The sequence below is a fragment of the Dermacentor albipictus genome, chromosome 10, assembly GCF_038994185.2.
Source record: "Dermacentor albipictus isolate Rhodes 1998 colony chromosome 10, USDA_Dalb.pri_finalv2, whole genome shotgun sequence".
Taxonomy (NCBI): Eukaryota; Metazoa; Arthropoda; class Arachnida; order Ixodida; family Ixodidae; genus Dermacentor; species Dermacentor albipictus.
The window spans coordinates 39,737,611-39,757,084 of NC_091830.1; the positions used below are offsets into that span (position 1 = coordinate 39,737,611).

General features: G+C 42.5%; 1 protein-coding gene across 2 annotated transcripts; it reads right to left on the reverse strand.

The window, feature by feature from the left end:
- Positions 1-220: 220 nt before the first annotated feature.
- LOC135907384 (tenascin-like) lies at positions 221-17,432 on the reverse strand. Of its 2 annotated transcripts, none has more exons than XM_070526888.1 (8): positions 17,334-17,432; positions 11,905-12,155; positions 10,295-10,328; positions 7,460-7,789; positions 5,884-6,192; positions 4,509-4,826; positions 1,197-1,517; positions 221-714 (listed from the first exon to the last, which is right to left on the reverse strand). In XM_070526888.1, exons 2-8 carry the CDS (start codon positions 12,139-12,141, stop codon positions 392-394), a joined length of 1,872 nt encoding a protein of 623 aa, XP_070382989.1. In that variant the 5' UTR covers positions 12,142-12,155; positions 17,334-17,432; the 3' UTR covers positions 221-391. The 2 variants fall into 2 exon arrangements, with proteins under 2 accessions (XP_070382989.1, XP_065295146.1); XM_065439074.1 differs by lacking the exon at positions 17,334-17,432 and adding an exon at positions 12,432-12,489.
- Positions 17,433-19,474: the final 2,042 nt, after the last annotated feature.

Below are 19,474 nucleotides of genomic sequence, written 5' to 3' on the forward strand. Positions count from 1 at the left end.
GTTACGGTAAGAGGATTGTCCAATTATGCGGGCGCAACCAGTCTGTTACCACGCATATAGTGATGCTCAATGTATATATTTATATATATATATATATATATATATATATATATATATATATATATATATATATATATGTATATATATATATATATATATATATATATATATATATATATATATAATATGTATATATCAAATAATCCTTAACAGCTATGATTCTGTGGGCGAATAGGTCTATCGTAAATTGTACCGCTGTCCCTACTGCACTAGCAACAAGATTACAAATGCTCCGCTTTGTTTTTCTGTCTCCGGATTGTAGTACGCCTAATGACTCGGACAAGTTATTTCATGAGTTAAAAAATCAAGTGCAAAAATTTGACAGCAAACACTATCCGTGACATTTACCACGGATGAAGATACCGCGCAGCGCGACCCCGGGAGAATCAGGTATATGTGGTTCGGCTTTATGTGACCCCACTGCAAAATCCACTTTGCCACACGCCTCAACTCCAATGCATGTGACCTGAAAAGTGTTTGGCTTTGTTATGCTGTCGTGAAAGCATGGTCTGTGGTTCACTTTGCGACTAGGGTAACTGTGATCAGTGATGTTATAATGGAATGTGTCCACGCAGTCCTTTGGCGCATGAAATGTGACGATGAAAGAATCATTTTTGATGGCTACCAACTTGAGGTCAGTCACTTCAGGAAGCCCTGCAAGAAGAACATAAAAGTGACCAGCTTGAAAAGTAACACGCTGGCAGGTCTCTTCCGCTTCTTGTCAACTATGTGTCAAACAAAATCAAGAAACAAACACTTTCAGACTTCAATGTGTAGGCATCTGAAGCAGGACTTGTGAACTTCCTCGAGGCAGATAAATATTGAAGACATCTACAACCCTACATCCTTAAGTAACTCCTTCGTACCAGATTTCAAACGTAAGATACAAGCAGAAATCGAAGCTCTTACGGCATTACACAATCTAATACATGATTCCTGTTCAGCAAAGTCAACAAGCCCTAGAAAAATGCAACGTTGAAATGGGTAAAATAAATTACGAAAGACTAAGTCTGATCAGTACACTGCATCCGACAATAAAGTGATGGTGAATACTTAGCTATAGCAGTCGACTACCAGATAACGTTCATGTTTTTCGCCATTTTTGTTATTGCTACAGGTGTCAGAAAGCCAAATACCTGTTCCAGGAATCAGGACATTCTCCAGTGTTATTCCAGGTGAAGCATGTTCCGGAGGGCCTCTCGTGTGTGTTTTCACTCGGACACTGATGGTGGTGCACATGTCAGATTTGGTGCAGGTGACACTCGTCTGCCTCGGATTAATAGGAGCCCCGTTGTTGCACGACACAACACCGTAGAGTCTGTCGCCAATGCTGCCACTGCTGTGGTCAGTGACCTCTACAGTATAGTATTCGATGCACTCTTTGGGTCGTTCCCAGGACACAGCGAAAGATGTTGCAGTGATGTTTACAATTTTCAGATTGGACACCTCGGATTCAGCTGCAAAACGCATGCGCAACCATGAAAAGGTAAGGCCCTTATAAGTCTCAAAACCTGCTCTGAAATTTATATTGGTCGCCAACTCTGTATTACGAAGGTGGTAGGCTAAGTGTTCGCGTATTCAGCTCTAAAAAAACAAAGCACTTGCATAAACAAAACCAATTTGATGACCAAGTTGGCAGGGTTTGTTTTTCTTGTTTTCTTTCGCAATTCACGAGCGATTCGTTGCGGGAAATGCTTCAAAAAGAGACAACAATCACTAGGCCAAATAAGTTGCGCTTATAACCGCAGCTATGAAATGACGACGCTATAGCCAATGACAGATAGAATCAAGCAGATAAAATTCACTGACTGGTAACGAAAACAGAGAGTACAATAAAATGTTGGACATCTGTTTCAGGCATCATGATCTGAAATGTATGTTGCGTACGTTCGCGCGAGTCTCAAATAGAGGCACCGCTGAGAGCAGTGAAGGATGTTACGAACTTCTATGGGGACATATTGAAGATGAGAAACATTAGAACGTAAAGTTTCAGTGTTTCTTCTCCTAGCAATCACAAAATTGTTATTATTTTGGAAATAAAGAATTAGTCCCGGTTTGCCACAGCTCACAATCTACAACCACATGGTATGCTTACAAGAAACAAAAAAAAATTAGCTTAGCCATTTCGAATGCAGAAGTCGATGAAAAAATGCCATACAAACATCACAGAAATGAACTGTCGAATTCCCAAACAAATGTCGCATGTTTTCTCATTCCTCAAGTAAAACTGTGGATGCCTACGTTAAAAAAATGGAGGACGGATTTGCATAAGTCGATGTATTTACTACTGTTAAGAACGGCATTCTGCTTAAAGCAGATGAACAACTGAAAGAAAAAGCCATTCAACATCCATCACCATAATTGAATTGAGGAGACAATGGAACAACACGTAAAGAGACACACCCAGAGCGCCATGTTTATGCAATAAAAAAAAGGGCGAATACTAAGCACCTCGTATCACTGGCATCTGCATCACCAACGTCATTAATGGTCGTCAAATACCTCCATTGCTGCAAGTAGGCCTCTTCAAGCAATGCTACGTGAGCGCACTCTATCATACGCAAATTTTCGTATTTATTCTCGCTACTAAATTCGCTGCCTTCCTCAACTACACTTTGCTTCGCTTGGAACCGATTCACTAACTCTACTGGAAAACAGCGATATCTTCCATGCGATATGTGTCCTGGCTGGCTCTATTTATTTCCTTTTTTTCTAATTTTGTATCGTTTGTGTTGATGCAAGGTTGTTGACCTTGTAAAAAATAATTTACACTGCTCGAATCGAGAAAAAAATTCTCAGGTGTGTAAAGGCGAGGCAGCCTGACATATTGACAGGTAATCATTGAGCATATGCTTTTATCTGATACGGCTGCTCAGCAACTTAGGCCTCTAAGCTGCAAACGCGTTAACTCTGCACCTCAAGAGTTATCCTATACATTTGCATTTCTCTCAGAATTTCGATAAGCGTTGTCATCGCGTTTATTCGAGAAAAAAAACACAAATATTGATTTACTTCAGATACTGAATTGTCAATTCGTATTCCAGTGAGACAGTAATAATATTTGACTTGATATTCCACTAATAGGGAAATCATAAATCAAATACTTAGAGCAACGGTAGCGCAAAATCTCAGTATTATACCAGGACACAAATCATGGCTTGTTCACTGCAAACTGGCAAATGTAACTGCAACCATTCCCAAAAATGTGTGTCATTTCAGGGTGAATCATGTTGCTAATTTTCATGCAATTCGCCTTGTGCGCCACCGATGCGTCAAATTATTATAAATATCCCGGAATGTGCATTGCGTTGTATTCCAAGTCCATAGAATAACTAGGGAAACGGTGTGGAATGATATAGTAATAAAGTATATGGCTCATTGTAATCAGCAAATGTTTCTCGCCTTTCAATCTTCACAAATACGATCACTCCGTCGTCTACAATTCGATCCTTTGGCGTACTTTATCTGCAATGACATTCCGCCGTTTGTTTCCACTGTTGAAGCCGTCTTCATTAGAAATGCGAAATATGGCTGCCAATGAGTCGATCACCAACAAAACTGGTGGTTGTTTAGGTGAGTTTGCTTCCTGTCGGACGCTCAGCCAGTGCGTTTAGTCTGCTAAGATGGACTTAGAAGTTCTTAAACGGGAAAATCACTGTTTACCCCTTTAGACACCTTAAAACAAGAAAATTTAAGAAACACAAATCCTTACAAAGCAGTCTGAACAACCATTTTCTTCGTTAGCAGATACGTCGAGTGCACCATCACATTTGTTAGCTACTGCTGCCAAAGCTTGTTTTGTAAAGACGATAGACACGCAAACGTAGTCTATCTTTACGGGGGCGACGTTTTTACCAGGTCACCATGGATCCATTGCATTTATCAGATCGGGTGAAACAGCCTCTGCGACAAGCAAGCATACTTCAGCATGGTCCACCCTCGACAAGCTGAACACCACCGTCAAGGTGCTTAGACATATTATATTATTGGCATACGCGTACTTGTACACCTTTGTAAAACCATAACTTTTTGATTCTGGGCCTTCGTCGGAACATTCAAACATTTTCAAGCAATTTTAACTCATTTCGCATCAATTCAGGTAAATATACAGACAATGCTTTTACGATACAATTATTTCACATTACGGAAAATATTGCTTCAAATAAAAGGAGTCAGCAAATAAATCCAGGCAGCGCTCATTTCTGAACTTATCAGTCAATTAACATCACTGTTATTTTTCTGCTGTGGTGTGGAGGCTTAATTCGTCAGGGAAGTCATATTAATATGCATCCCGAAGCATTTACGCGGACATATTAACTCAATATTTGATTGAGACTTTCCATGTTAGCTGGAAACTAAACGAGATAAACACAGGAGGCCAAGGTGTGCGTCGCAAACCGACTACAGTAACTTTGCCTCTTGCTATATATGGCCAGAACGTGTCCTACCTTTTTTGTTCGTTACAATGGTCTTCCTAACGCCAACAGAGCTTCGTGCAGGCGGTCCATTGATGTGCGTTCGCAACTCAAACGAATATGTGTTCCAAGGCTCAAGCTGGTTACAGGTTATTTCCGTTTGGTCCGGGTGAAGAATTGTGCCCTTTGCGCATGAACCCACATTCACGGGTACATCAGGTACGATTGTGTGCTCGATATCTCTCAGCACCACGAGGTAGTAGTCAAACCTCGCCATGGGCCTCTTCCACGTCACGGTGAAGTTGTTCTCTCCTACGTTAACCAGGCTGAGGTCAGTAATTTCAGGTGGCGCTGCAATGAAGCAGGTGAGAAATAGTCATTATCCGGTTGAACAGGATTTCTGAAAGTGGTGGACACAAAGCAAATGTTAACTGTAAGATGGAAGCTTTAAGCGATGAGCAGTGGCTTAAGAGATGTCGCGTGAGCCAACGTTGCGACACCCTAACGAGGACAAGCCGCCTTGTCGAAACATGGCTTCAGTGACTTTCTTTGTCCAAACGCTGTTAATAATTTATAGAAGTACTCTATTTCAGTAAATAAATCCCGTTAGAGGTGTTGTTTTATCGGGGTCAAAGTGCTACATATGTTCTGTAGTTTCTGTTGGCAAAAACAGGAGCGCCCTCATTAACATTCATGTTCTTTAAATGTTGAGCCAAAAAATATTTCAAACTAACTGAGGGAAAAATACATTTTAACAAGAGAGAAACGAGTGACTGATATGCCTCTTAAATCCGCCGAACAACACTGTGTAATTTTCCTTATGCTTTAATAATAGCTGTATTTAAAGAAGGCACTCGAAAATTGCAGGATAACCAAAAAGAATGTTCTCGCTGCAAAGCGACAAAAGATATGTAGCAATATTATAAGCTTTTAACATTTGCTTAAAGCATGTAAGACGCGAAAGGTACTTGTTTTCTTTTTATGATACCTGGCACATAATATGACACAGCAAGTAAACAACATTCCAAAAGAACGTCCGAAATTTATTAACGAAATATGCGACTGTTTCTTTTTTCGGACGCTATTCCCTCATTTGCTATCATGTAGTAATCAGTATTCTTTTTTATTAGTACTAACAGGTCTTTCTTGTGTTCTTTTTATTTGATTTGATGAGAACACCATCGATGTGAATATTGCAACGGGAGAAAACGTGCACAAACCTACCCTGAGGTCAGATTTTTTTCAGAAGCATCCACATATATTTCAGCCGGGACTATTATAATATGTATGACACATCATTAACTTTGTATTTTGTCACTGTGTATCAAATGAATACTTTGCCACTTCATATTTATAATAGCTTTCAAAGAAGCTCTTGATATTCTACAATCACACTTTCGAAACTTACCAAACGACGGTGTCCATATTTCAGCTACGGATGCACGACTTCTCATCACGTGGGCCCCGCATTCGGCACTTGCGACAACAAAGACGCAATATTTCGTGCTCACGTTGCTTTCAAATTTCATCGAGGTCTGTGACGTCTCCTGGTCTATGCAACCAGACAAGCGTTCGTCTGCGTTACACGAAGTAAAATTGTCGCACAATTTAACTGTGTATCTAAACATTCGGGACAATGTAGCCGGTGGCGCCCACTGTAGTCGGGTGAGCGAAGGCGATATCCCTACCACTGTGATGTTCTTCGGGGGATCTGGATCTGAAACCAAACGAGGAATGTATGTCTGAGTAATGTCACCTACTGAGAGATTTGGTACATGTTTTAAGGGTTGTCATTAGACAAATTTACCTTAGCAATATATTTAAGAAAGCAGACACATTCCACGTAAGAAAATGTGACAGACTCTTAATTTTGATATGTTTATTCTTCAAGTGTAGAGGTCATGCACCATTCTATATTCTCTTTTCTATTTCACCCATTTCCATTACTATGGGGAGCGTTTGCCAACGTTCCCATTAAAAGTGTATTTGTGCGGCTCTTTCGAAAATTTCTTCATACACGTCGAAGCATTTCTCTCGAGTTTCTGTATGCAACATGTCAAATGATATGAAGCCCCATTGGAGAGCGTGATAAAAGAATTACCGAATAAGTAGTCATAGTGGGTACCTGAAGAGGCCAAAGAAATAGAAATATGTAGAATTTGTTCTTCTTCCTCAATAAAATGACTAAGATCGACCGCACTTGTTCAAGGTCATGCGACCTCATACTTTTGGGTAACAGCTCAATAATTTTTGCTAGGTCTATTGTTATGCATACTATTCGATTTCGATTCCGTTATTTTAACGTCGATGAAGCAATGCCATTGAAAACCATGCGACATATTATCCTGCTCTAGAAAGTAATTGTGATGACTATGTACGAATAAAGAAATACGAGGCGTGTGCAAATAACCAGAAGTATTCTATAGCCCTTAAATACTGCAGGATATGCCCATTCTAAGAGACTGGGCCAGAAAAAGAACGCACCTAATAGCCAAGAATGGGTCTAACAGAACATACTCGTTCTTTAGATGTAGCTATAACACGGCATATTGCGAATATTTATAATACAGTAATTTACTGCGTAATTAAAAAAAAGAGAGATTCACTCACTGGCATTCTTTCTAAACTAATATTCAGTGCTACGCAAACCAATTCATTAAGGAAAACGGCACACATTATCAGAAATCTTAGGGTATCAGAAAAGTAAAGCCTTGTTTCGAACTTCATTTCTAGATTAGGAATTGTGAAAGCCCACAAGCAAACGCGTGTGTGTACACACAGGTCAACTTACAAGATAAGAACAACGTAACAGAACTGTACTAACAAGCAGTGCGGTAGCCCCTCTTTCTACTGTTACACTTTATGTATACATGCCCACATCGGTGGCAACATATATGATCCGCTGGAAGTGCCTGCTAGTGTTACGAGTAATTGAGCTTTTCAATGCAAAGCATTCCACTTTCGGGAAGTTTGAGGAGGATCACCTTCTCCGGCAATAAATATGCCTCCTATTTCAGCTCCTCGAGATGTGCGTTCTGGCGGTCCGTTTTCGTGTGTACGCACACTCAAGCTGACGTTCGTGCAAGTATCGATGTTGCTGCAGGTGACTCGGTTCTGGGTTGGATGGATGATGGTGCCGTTGGCACAGGAGCCCAAATCGTGCTGTTTCATGGTAGCGTTGGCTTTGCCACTGTGCTCCCTAATGCTGACCCAGTAGTAGTCAAAACGAGCTTCCGGACGCTTCCAGGTAACCACGATAGAGTTGCCCACAATTGATAGTAGAGCCAGGTTCTCAACTTCAGGTAGATCTGAGACTACGTGACAGAGGCAACCAACAAAAGAAAAGCATCAGTAAATTGCTAGTATTGTACACATAAATGTTTGCAAGAATATGAGAAAGCAAGGCTTAAAGAAAAATGTTAGCATGAGCACGAGCCACTGAATCGAGGTTAAGGGCTACAGCTGGAGCGTAAACTTCTAAGCATAGAAATAGTGACACAGCAAGATAAAAAGTCGAAGGTTTTTAGTAACCGCGTACAGTGTAATGCAATCTGTTGAATGGTAATAAGCAAACACGCAAGTGCAACTATGATGTAAAAAAAGCATTCTGTTGTGGAACGTCGGGCAAACCATACGACTGTAGAAATGCCTAATACCGGTAACTGTATTCTACGTGCGATGTTATATAGCATTATATATATACATATATATAACGAAAATGGGATTCGTATATTGCGTAATCACCGTACTTTTATTTATGAATGCGCATGATTCCCTTGTTAGCCCTGGGAAAACTACGACTGTAGCGCTATCAACCATAAAAGCGCTTGTATTTGCTTATTCCCAACAAAACGCACTTTTCTCAACAGCTGTCACTCAAACATAAACAAAAACGCCATGTATGGCACGTGCTCCTTAAAAAGATCAAAACATCAAAGCAATCCCTATCAAACCATCATGCCCTCAAAATATACATCATGAGCCATGATCATGAGCCATCATGAGCCATGACCAGCGAAGCTGTGTGGCACACGACAAAGACCTGACTCGCAATTTGAAACAAAGGTACGAACACATTTCTTTCCTGCATAGTTGGTTATCATGTTGAAAGGTACGCACACAGGTTTATTTTTATATATCACTATACCGACTGGCAGTGGGCCAGTGCCGTCAGCACCTTCGGAGAGGGAGGAGCACAACGGGAACGCTGGCACGATGAGCGGCAACGGAACCAGCTATGGAAGAAGACGAGCAAGACGAATGTGCGTGCAGGGGGCATGAGCCCACACCTAGCACGTTGTCACCCGAGTGGTGCCAACGTGCTAGCTGTGGGTTAAGGCGACGACGAACGCCCGAGCAGCGGCACTAGCGGTGCTGATTATGGTATTTTTCGCTCACAAATTTCTTGACGGACATGGAAAATGCAGGAAACCCTCAACATAAACCACTCCATTGTTGATAAAATTGCCCTAAACGTGAACACAAAAACGATCTATGAGTAATGTGTCTACACAAAGGCATATACAATATAAAGCAGGTGCTATGCACCACCTTTCAAAGCATTTTTCAGGTTGGAGATTAGCGCGTCATGTTAAATTATCTCGGAACTCTACTTGGTGAAAACTCTATGGAACATTCCTTCCACGGGATGGTAACGCTTTCCCCTGTTTCAATACTTCAATAATATATGTGGCAGTAACGACAGTGACAAAGCCTATATCATGCATTCAATCCTACATGCCACTACTACACACTATGAACATTACCATGTAATATATTGGCCTAAATATATCAAACGTACTAATACTCAGTTCACTTAATTCAGCAGCATGGATATCTGGTCATTACCTTCCCAAACGTAAAAATATTGTTTATCCGTACACTACTGGTGCCTCACCGTACTCAAATTTCATTTTCGATAAAAGTCAAGAAACGTCAAGTTATTCAATTTCATTTAGTTCGTAGTTAGTTCGCACGGGGCTATTATATCTATGCTCTATTATTCATTCTTAAGGCCACGTTTTCTTAACATCAAGTCGCAGCACAATACTTGAGAGGTGGAAATCGTTTTGAGATTTCTCTGGCATCAAGAGAAGACGATGTATGCCGGGCCATGTGGTTTTTCAGCCGTGAAACTCGTGGCAACATTTTTTTGCGTATAACATAAAAAACTTTCAGGTCAATTTCTTCACGTGTATAAATCTTAAGCATGTAATAGTACTGTGAGGTCCTCCTACGCATACAAAGTGAACTTCGGAAGAAACACCTTGGCGCGATTGACAAAGGCGTCCCCACTATCTGGAAGAATGAGCGCCAGAATACTGCACACTGCACACTATTTTTTCAGGACCCCAGTAGCGGTAGCGTCCGCAACGCAGTCCTAATGCCCCGCAAGTGACTATTGTTCTTTGAATCACTCAAACGGCGCTGGCGATACCAACATCTGAGTTGTGGGTGATGAGTTCAATATGCAACTGATCAAGGCTACGAATTTGCAGGAAACCTTCCCATTCTGCTGGTATGCATGCGCAACCGCAAGGACGTGATGAGTGCATCACTTCAAAGAAGGATTACCTCCGGCGATGTGACCGCTTTCGTGCGTTCAAAGATGTTTCATCATCTCGAAAAATAAATAGTCTTGGTTTTAAACAGAACATGCCTCGTATTCAAGCAAATATTTCATCTTGAAACCCAAACACTTTGATGGATCCGCGTTCTTGTAATATCTTGTACTTCGAAAAAACGGAACTCCAAATACGAACGAAACAAATATTTGTGCCTGCGTACATTCGGAAACTGCCAATAAACGTTGAACTTACCCAATCCTTTAACATTTTCTGCCGTTGAAGATGACTGAAAAAACAAACAAGCATGTGTACTGACAGCTGCACTAAGGAATGACATATATATTACCAGTCGCACAAAACATTCACAAACCTTGATTTTGATTCAATGACTGTGCATCTGAATAGGATGGATTGCCTCAGCTTCAACATTTCATTTCAGCGTTCTGCATACATGCTCTTCACCTCGTCGTTTAAGAAGCACGCAGGTTGCAAAATCGATCAATAGCTTAAATACGCCTTTTTTTATTTCACCAACCTGTACGCTGCTTCTACCTAAGACGCCATACAACTACTTCCCTCTTCTCGACATAATTTTGATTCCTTCTCTTTACTGCACCCAACGCGTTATGGACGAACATTGCTTTGAGTAAACATAATAGAGAAAAAACTGGATCATTTTTGGTATTAAATACGTTGTTTCCTGCTTAATATCTTCGGATAACGCATAATGACAGGCACAAGAATCATATGTTGTTTTAGAGCAGTAATTTCTGGACGATGAAAAAAATTTCCCGTGCGACTCTCGCTTTTTTAATACTTGGTCACAGCGTACGAACCAATGTAAAATATTTTTCTGCAGTGGTATAACGCACCTTATTCTAAAAGAGTAAAATGCACACCCATCGTTCAGATACGCTAAGGGTTGTTTGTGCGAATTCCAAACAAAGCCTTGGGTGACTTTTGGTGCTGCTCACTTTCAGGTTTCCGCCTAGTATTTCCACCTCTTGCTGAAAAAGTTCAACTGAAATATTTATCGTTGATCGTGCTGATTGTCAATGTATTTATCAAATTTAAATACAAAATTTTTTCTTTTCTTCAATTATTTTTATGCACTGTCCCTAAAGAACTAACTCTTCGGAGGCGCATCTCCAAGTTTATCATTTGGAGGATTACAATTTGGCCGCTTCATGTCACAATTATACGTATAATTACCCTATCTAATCTACTTTTTTATCTTTACCAGTTCAACCGTTTGGAAATGAGCACATGCTGGTCGGAAAATTGTACGTTACGCATGCGCATATCCTTCCATCGGCGTCTGAGAGAGTTGCACCAACACCAGCGCTTTCACGGTATTCGTAGCGCAAAAAACTAGGCGCGAAATGAAGTTCTAATTGACATTCAGCAGTTTCTTTGTAGCTAATGCAACAGCCTGCCAAATCGCCCTAAATTTCGGTTGACAGTAGCGGTCGTTGGGGTAAGGTGGCTGCTGTGTACTTTCCCAGTGCGCAGGGTTACTCGTTCCAGCCACGCTGGCCACGCCCGCCTTTCCGCGAGTGTGAAATGCAAAAGCACTGGCCTACACCATTTTACTCGCTGAAATAAAGAACAGCGTAGGCCTCAAAGATAATTTGGAGAACTGTTCCCAAATCACGTGCGTAGCGTTAATTAGTTAAACCCAACAGTTTAATTTGGAGTGGCGCGCTCTGTTACGTTTTCATTTCATATTGGCAAATGTGAAATTGACAAGGAAATGGCCTAATGTGGGAGAACGAAGTCGTATCACCAGCAGAGCAAATGGGGTTTCGGAATAGCTATGTAGTGTAGGTATAAAATTATTATAAAAAAACAAGTTGACCCACCTTGTTCCCAAGGAATAAGAACAGTGTTAAAGCAGTCACTGTGGCAGCCAGGCAGACGGGAACACAACATACGAATATTCTCTTGTGTGTGCACCAAGGCGACCGTGCTCTGTTTTCTGATCTCGCCGACTGCACTGGCTCGCCTTGGACCAAGGTGACTGTAGCATCTGCCGGGAGATACTGAACATATGGTGGCGGCTTCTCGTTTTCCATCGTCGAATGCAAGCTTCCAGACATGTCTGGCTTTTGTCCTGTGAGAAAAAGCACCCAGACACTATACAAGTCTGCTAAAGCAACGGCAATACCGAATTGTGCCACCGCATCAGTTTTCAGACATATTAACAGTACCGAATAACACAATGCTTATAAAGTGAAGAACATGTCCAAAAAAAGAAAAAAAAGAACTTCCAAAATAAATTGACGACATCACAACTGCTTCAGATCTCGATAATGCTAGTGTGCTTTAGGCTAGTGAAAGAGTATCGCCAAAAAACCATCCTAATAACAACTGAAACTTCAAGATTTACCTCTCGGTGAGATGGCATCAGATGCAGCAACAAACCGACCTTATGGAGTGCTTGTTCGCCAAAGCCGCGTCGGCAGTCAAACGAAATAAGTTGAGAGTCCATATCGGCTTGCGGGCGGAAGTTGACGAGGAAATACGCGAACGCTGTTTGAGTCACTAAAGTCCCATCGAAAAGAGATATGGTGGAAGAGGAAGAGACGCAAGTGTAATGCACGGCAGAAAACAGCCAGAAACTACTGCCATCTTGCAGTGGTTACAAATAGCACGTCGTAGCTGTTGTCTTTATTTATTTATTTATTTATTTATTATTCTTTGAATTTGTTTGTATGTTTGTTTATTCATTTATGTAGTGGCCTCCAATGCCCAATGAGACTTATTACAAGTGGGATGGTTTAAGAAAACACACCATGCCTAAAGTACGCCACAATTTGTTGTGGTTTTTTGTTTTTTTGCTTACAATTGCTGGGAAGCTTGCACTGCGTTGGTAGGTGCTCTGGTCCAGTTCCTTGCTCTCTAGAAAAAGCTTAAATTAAATACATTGTTGTGTTCAACGTGCCAAAACCACAATCTGATTGTGAAGGACGCCATAGGGGATGCCTTGGTATAATTCTGATTTCCAGAGATTCATCTTTCACCGCTCAGGGCATGAACCCGAAAATGTCTGTCTTCCAGCCCCCTACCCTCCCACCCGGTATGCGGGCACTGCTACTGGAATTTAACCCGCAACGTCAATCTCAGCAGCACAACGTCATAGCCACATCGTTACGGCGGTGGATTCCACTATTGAAAAGAGAAAATTCAAGTTGGCGGTGGTGTGTGCCAGCGGTGAATGAACCGCTTAGCACTGTATGGCGAATTGAGAAAGAGGATAAACAAGCGTGGTGTTAGAAATGGCACGACACTTGTGACGAACGTTGGTTGCGGATGAAACAGCGAAGCCCTGTGCTGTAGTTCGGACTTTAGATTAGTGTTAGATTCAATAGAAGACACACAAATGAAAAAAGAGCCATATATATATATTACTGTGTTAGCTGCATGTTCCCTATGGGCTGAAGACAAATACATTTTCTTGCAACAACAATTATAAGAACATTACGGGAGAAGTTTCGCCATCGGCATCAAAGTAATATTTCGTATGAAGTCCAAGTGCGATAAGTGCATTTCGAACGACGCCCGTTGTATGCTGTGGGTGCGATAGAAAGTATGCGTTGGTGAGCCGAGAATAGTGGCCTATGCGAACCTAGTGTTGGAGCTCATGTCTCAAAGCGCGTTCAAAAACGGGCGCTGAGGTTACGGGCAGGGTTGAATGGGCGTCTCGTCGTCTAGCACAGCCGTGGCATCGCGTTGCTGTCCGCGAGGTTGAGTGTGTACACCAGCCGAGCCGCATCTTGCTGGCAACCCGTGTGCACATTGGGTGAGCTGAGTTTGCTGGCGGCTGCATATACTCTGTCTTCCCGCATGCATGCCGACAGGTGCCATATTTTAGAGAGGCTAGGGAAGCTTTCGCGAACCACCGTTTGCGCACTTTTTCGCGTCCGCATCGCAACAATGAGTGGTCGTGGTCATCGAGTGGAAACTGCTCATGACTAACAGTGCGCGTATGAGACCACGCATGTTAATTTACTCAGAAAGCTAATTGTGACTGCAATATATGCGGCTATCAAAACTCAAAACTTAACTTCATGTACTTCCCTAATATTTTGCTACCGCTATTAATTCTTCGCCTTTTTGGTGGAACTTTGACTTTGCTTTCGTGCACCCGTGCCCTGAATAATGGCTATCTGGTATTACGACTGAATTTCACGACGCTTCTTTTTCAAGTAAAGCTGCGACTGCTATAATGTTACAAGTTGGCCGCACAGAATGCTTGCAAGCACTTGATTAAGTAATATTGGGCAAATGCGCTCTCTATTCGCACACATTTGACTCCGCCTGGACATTTGCTTTGATGTTATTCCAATTTTTACCAAGTTTCGTCTCCGGCATTAAAGTTGTTCCATCATGGCGGGACCCATTCAGTACCTTTCATAAAACGTCTATAAATACTCCAGTGTTCCTTCATCCGTAATTTCCAACAAAATTGTTGCCTAATTTGTTGGAGTTGACCAAATACATGAAACTCCTGCGGATTACCTCTAACTGGCCCCTTATTTGAGCCAGATATGAAAAAACTGCCAAGTTTAATTTCGCAGCCACCCCACCGAAAACTGAAACAAGCATCGTGCTGTAGAAGACTACTAGCTTCATACGGTTGACGATGTTTAGCAGGGTAACCAACAGGATTTGTTGGTACGCAAAGTACCCAAACTGCCGCGCTTTAGCGTTCCATTACGTTAAGCCCGACTGTTTACTCTGCTAAACATACTATAAGACATGAAGCTAGACAGAACACGATGGCTCGGTATATATGGCAAAAGCTTTTAATTAGGTTAATAAATTTCATATGTCGCCGCTCACTCTAGTTCACATGCACCCAATTTTCAGAAAATGTAAGTTTGCTGTGGCGGTCTTCAATCGGGACGTAAACACACAACTGACAAAGCTTCATAACACTTTCAGACGCTTGCGTAAGGACTTATTTGTGAAGTGTGCGCTTACCGGAAGCAATTTTAAATATTGCACATACGTCACGCGTATTATATAACCTTCTCGCAGCAGTATATTACATTGCGAGACGCAGAACTTCTTTTTGGCGCATACTTCCTGCAACTTCCCGAATGAACACCTGCGAGGCTCTGAAATCATTGCATAAATAATTTAATATAAAGGCTGTAATAAGCGTCCACGCTTCAGAGTTTTAGTACGTGTCATGCACAACAAGCACCGATTCCCTGGCGCTAAATAGACAGACAATATTTCCACATGTTTCAGTCAATGCATCCCATCCGGCTGAAAGAAACAGGTCCTTTGAAATTTTTGTTTCCTCACAAATTATACTGAAGTGCTTGGCTTGAATGATGGAATGGTACAACTGAAGTGGTTTTTATCGTATTCTCACGTAGTAGTGACGATGAAGAAAGCACCAAAACTGTGAGGAGGAAAACTGACGTTTTATTGGGCGAACATGTGCCTAAAGAAAAGGATGCACTCAAAGAACATCGGCTGCACCGAACACAGTCGGCGATCATCGACATCTCATCTGCGGGCAAGCGTAAAGAAAGAAATTCAACATGAGCGGACACTCCCATAGAGCCCAGCGGCCGAATTGAGTGCAGCGCACCAAGCCGATGGGGTTAATTCCTTCCAGTTTTAGTTTCGAGGGCGCGCGTTGTGAACGCTAATTGAGACGCGCTACGCCGGCTGCGCTACTCGGAGCCCATTCCCCTGTCTTTTTTTACTTCTGCTGCTCAATCGCGCGTGGTCTTAGTGCGGAATCATGTATTTAAATAAAATGGTTGCGATGGATCTTTACAAGCATACATCGAATCTGCGCCACGTGCAATTTAATAAAGTAGACGCCAAACGCCTTGCAAACGGGTAAATGTTTATTTCGCTCTACATAAATGCTCGTTCCGGGCTCGTTGTGCGTTCATACAACGTTGTGGCACCTGGTAAGCAGCAGTAGTGCCCGTACGAAACTCCACTGGACGGCATCCGCTGAAAGAAATAAATAGCAAATATGTCTCGTTTTGCTATTTAGCTCTTATAGGAATACTGCCACTGCTTGTATAGGGACAACGGGGAAAGTGGGGATTGGGCTACATTACAAACAAAAGCAACTCGCTTATACATACATTGCGTTAAAAATACCCGACTCATTCCAAGCTGTACTGTAAATTATGAAGGAAACATCTGATTTCCAAGCATTCCCCTATTCCCGGGCATTATTTCCTGTATTTTAGGAGCGCAAATGTAGGGCCGAGTGCACGTTTCCAAAACAACTTGGCATCAGCGTACGCGTTAGTACGCTGCATATACAGAGGGGGCCACCCCACAGGCTCTCAGCCACATCATGCTAGACGCTCGCAGAGAGCCTTCTACTCGCACTCAATAGAAATGCGGGAGTGGAAAACCTGTTTTCAGTTGTTCAGAAGACAGAATTTTCAAGTTATTGTTTTTTGAGCTCCTCTGCGTTATCTTTCGCGCGTTCTCCCGGCGCGGGGCCATAAAGAAGTCACAAACTTGTCGCACTAAGATTCAGTACACGCCAATCTGTCACCACGGCCAGCTTGTTTTTGGCTGTGTCACAACCCAAGGCGCGGCAAGAGTGCTTCAAAAGTATCCCAAAAAGTAACTATATTAATTACGATAATGCTCGGGGTCAGCGAAAGCGTCACCAGCTTGTCTCACAAGGATTCAGTACACGCCACCCTAACTGTCACCACGGCCGGCTTGCTTTTTTGCTATGTCGCCACACCAGCTGCAGTGAGCGTGCCTCATAAGTACTCCAACAAACAACGAAATTAGTTACAATGATCTTCGGGGTCAGAAAAAGCACCAACACTGGTCCCAGTAATATACAGTACACAAAACACTAACTGCATCACACCACTCAGTTGCTTTTCGGTAAATGCGTCACATCGTCGGGCGCGGCCACTGTGCGCGAAAGTACCCCAAAAGTAGTGAAACTAGTTGCAACAATGTTGTGGGTCAGACAATGCCGCAAAACCTGCCCCGGTATAATTCAGTACACGCGAAACTGCGTCACACTGCTGAGGTGCTTTTCACTAACAGCTTCACAAACTCGGGTTTGGTGAGCCTGCCCCAAAATCTACCGAAATAAGTTTGGAGAATTATGGGGCTCACAGAAAGCGTTGAAAACATCTCCCGCTGAGAGTACTGACATTAACAACGCCAAGGCGGCCGGGCTGTATTTCGCTAACTGCCTCACAAGTCTCGGTTCCGTGCCGTGAAAGGCAGAATTGCTTGAAATGCTTCGCAGACAGTCAAACAAATTTCTCACCTTGCCATAGTCCAATAGTGCAGTGCAGCCGTGTCGAAGTGCAGTAGAAACGCAAGAATACACCGGGGGCCCATCAAACACGCTACACCCAAAGGAGACGGCTCGCCGAACAGGCAAACTTCACATGCGCAACCGGCCTCGCTGGCTTCGGTGGCCTGTCTGGCGCGTGACGCATGCATCTGTGCCGCCTGGCGTGTTCTTAGCTTGTTGCTAGGCAACGCAAGAAAAATATTTCGTAAAGTACATTAAGGACTAAAAAGAAAGCATTGCAGTTTTGTTACACATTCTTTTTTTTTCGATGCTAACGTCAACTAACGGATGGGAATAACAGTAGGTGTGACGTGTTTCCTGTCGTGAGCTTTCGCCGAGTGTCCAATCTTGTTGAATTTCTTTCTTTATAGGGCCAGCGTGTCGGCTTTTGCACACGATTCATCGAAAGTTTCAGAATAATCGCTAGTGCCTGCGTGTCTTCCAGAAGGTTCTACGACATTCGCTTCGCACATAGAAGTAAGCACATTACACAAAGTTCAGTGACGACAGTGGATAGAACTATCGGAAACATTCGAGAAACTTCCGATACATGCAAGCGCATCCTGCGCTAAGCGATAGCATTTGTTAGACGGTGAAATCAGTCACCCCATAAAAATTTCGTCAGTATTTCATCAGATTTAGTCAATAACGTCAGTATTTCCTTTTGATGATTCCCGTCCCTCATATAATCACCCTAAATGAAACTTTTGTCCAACACACAAACAGTTGCACCAAAAATACATGCTACGATATCTCTTATTGTTCTTAGAGTGCAAGCGATCACCTTACAACAAGCACCAGACTACTCACATGTTGAAGATGCCGCAGGCCCCTTCTCTTCATTGTGCTTAGTGCAACAAGCCAGGATAAACACTTCGCAGTTAGGAATGCGAGGGAATGCATGCAGCCGGCACAGCCAATAAGCGAATCAATCGGTACAAACATGACAGGGTCTTTCGAATGCCATTCAATTCAGCTGCTTGCGTCTGATTTTCGGAAATACTAAGTACGTACAGACGTATCCCGAAACATTCAATAAAGTTACGTGTAGCAGAACGCGCGCATGTCAATGCTAGGGCAATGTATCCATTCTATTCTATTTCGTGTGCAATTCCATTCCCGCATTGTCGTAAAAATGAACGATACTTCGAAAAGAGAATCAGGTGAAGAGAATTCTCATACCGCCAAGAGCACCAGAGGGCGCTTCTGTGAGAAAAGGAATCGCGTAAAGTGCGTGATGTCTATTCTCAGTTCAAAAGACATCCCTTTATGCAGCATATGTGGTTGCGGCTCCTGCCCATGGCAAGCTTTCTTTTTCTACCTACCTTTTTCTTTTCCTTATCATTCTTGCATCTCAAATAAACACTGCAATTAAGTTTCCTCATGGTCTCTGGCTTAATTGTATTTTTATGGTTCAAATTTTTTTTGTTCATAACCATAAGCCTAATGTATGGTTCGCCGATTGCTGAAAAAAAGTGACATTAAACCGAAATTACTCCTAAGTTATGAGCTCTTTCCTGTAATGTCAGTATGTGAATGCTTCCAAGAACGCTGAATCTTTGCTTTGTGTTTTCTTCTTCCTGGACCGAACTTTCTATCCAGATGCGTTAAGGGAACTTCAACTGCAGTCTGGGTCCCAGCGGTAACATCGAAATAACATTCCTGAATGCCACGTTGTATCCGGGACACTTCTCCTGCGCTTTATGAGATATCGATTCATGTGGTTTGTAGAACGAGCGGCAACGGACCCTCTTCAACGAGGCTACCGCAGTGCTTCTTCGTGACTCTGAAAACTATCGCCTAGTACGAGCTGGAGGACGGCATCCTGTGATGGCCTATTTCCGCCCGGAAGCTGAAATGATAAATCGCACGCGCCATCTTGGTGGCAGTGCAACTGGTATCAGCTGCAGCCGCGTGGGCATCACACTGACTTGAAGTATGATTCACTGCAGGCCATGCAATCTTTCTTTTTTCATTTGAATTAGCTTCCTCCATACGTACAATATCCGCGGTGTTCCCTAGAAGTGTTAGCTATGGCTTGAACCGTGGTGAGCTGCAGAGGGCATGCTCACGGGAATGCATCTATTACTATTGAGGTTATCAACAGGTCG

Coding starts and splice junctions, on each gene's coding strand:
- LOC135907384 (XM_070526888.1), bottom strand. CDS start 12,141: ATGTCTGGAAGCTTGCATTCGACGATGGAAAACGAGAAGCCGCCACCA. Junction 6,193..7,459: donor CATATTTATTGCCGGAGAAG/GTGATCCTCCTC, acceptor GTTTGGTTTCAG/ATCCAGATCCCCCGAAGAAC. Junction 1,518..4,508: donor CATTGTAACGAACAAAAAAG/GTAGGACACGTT, acceptor TGCGTTTTGCAG/CTGAATCCGAGGTGTCCAAT.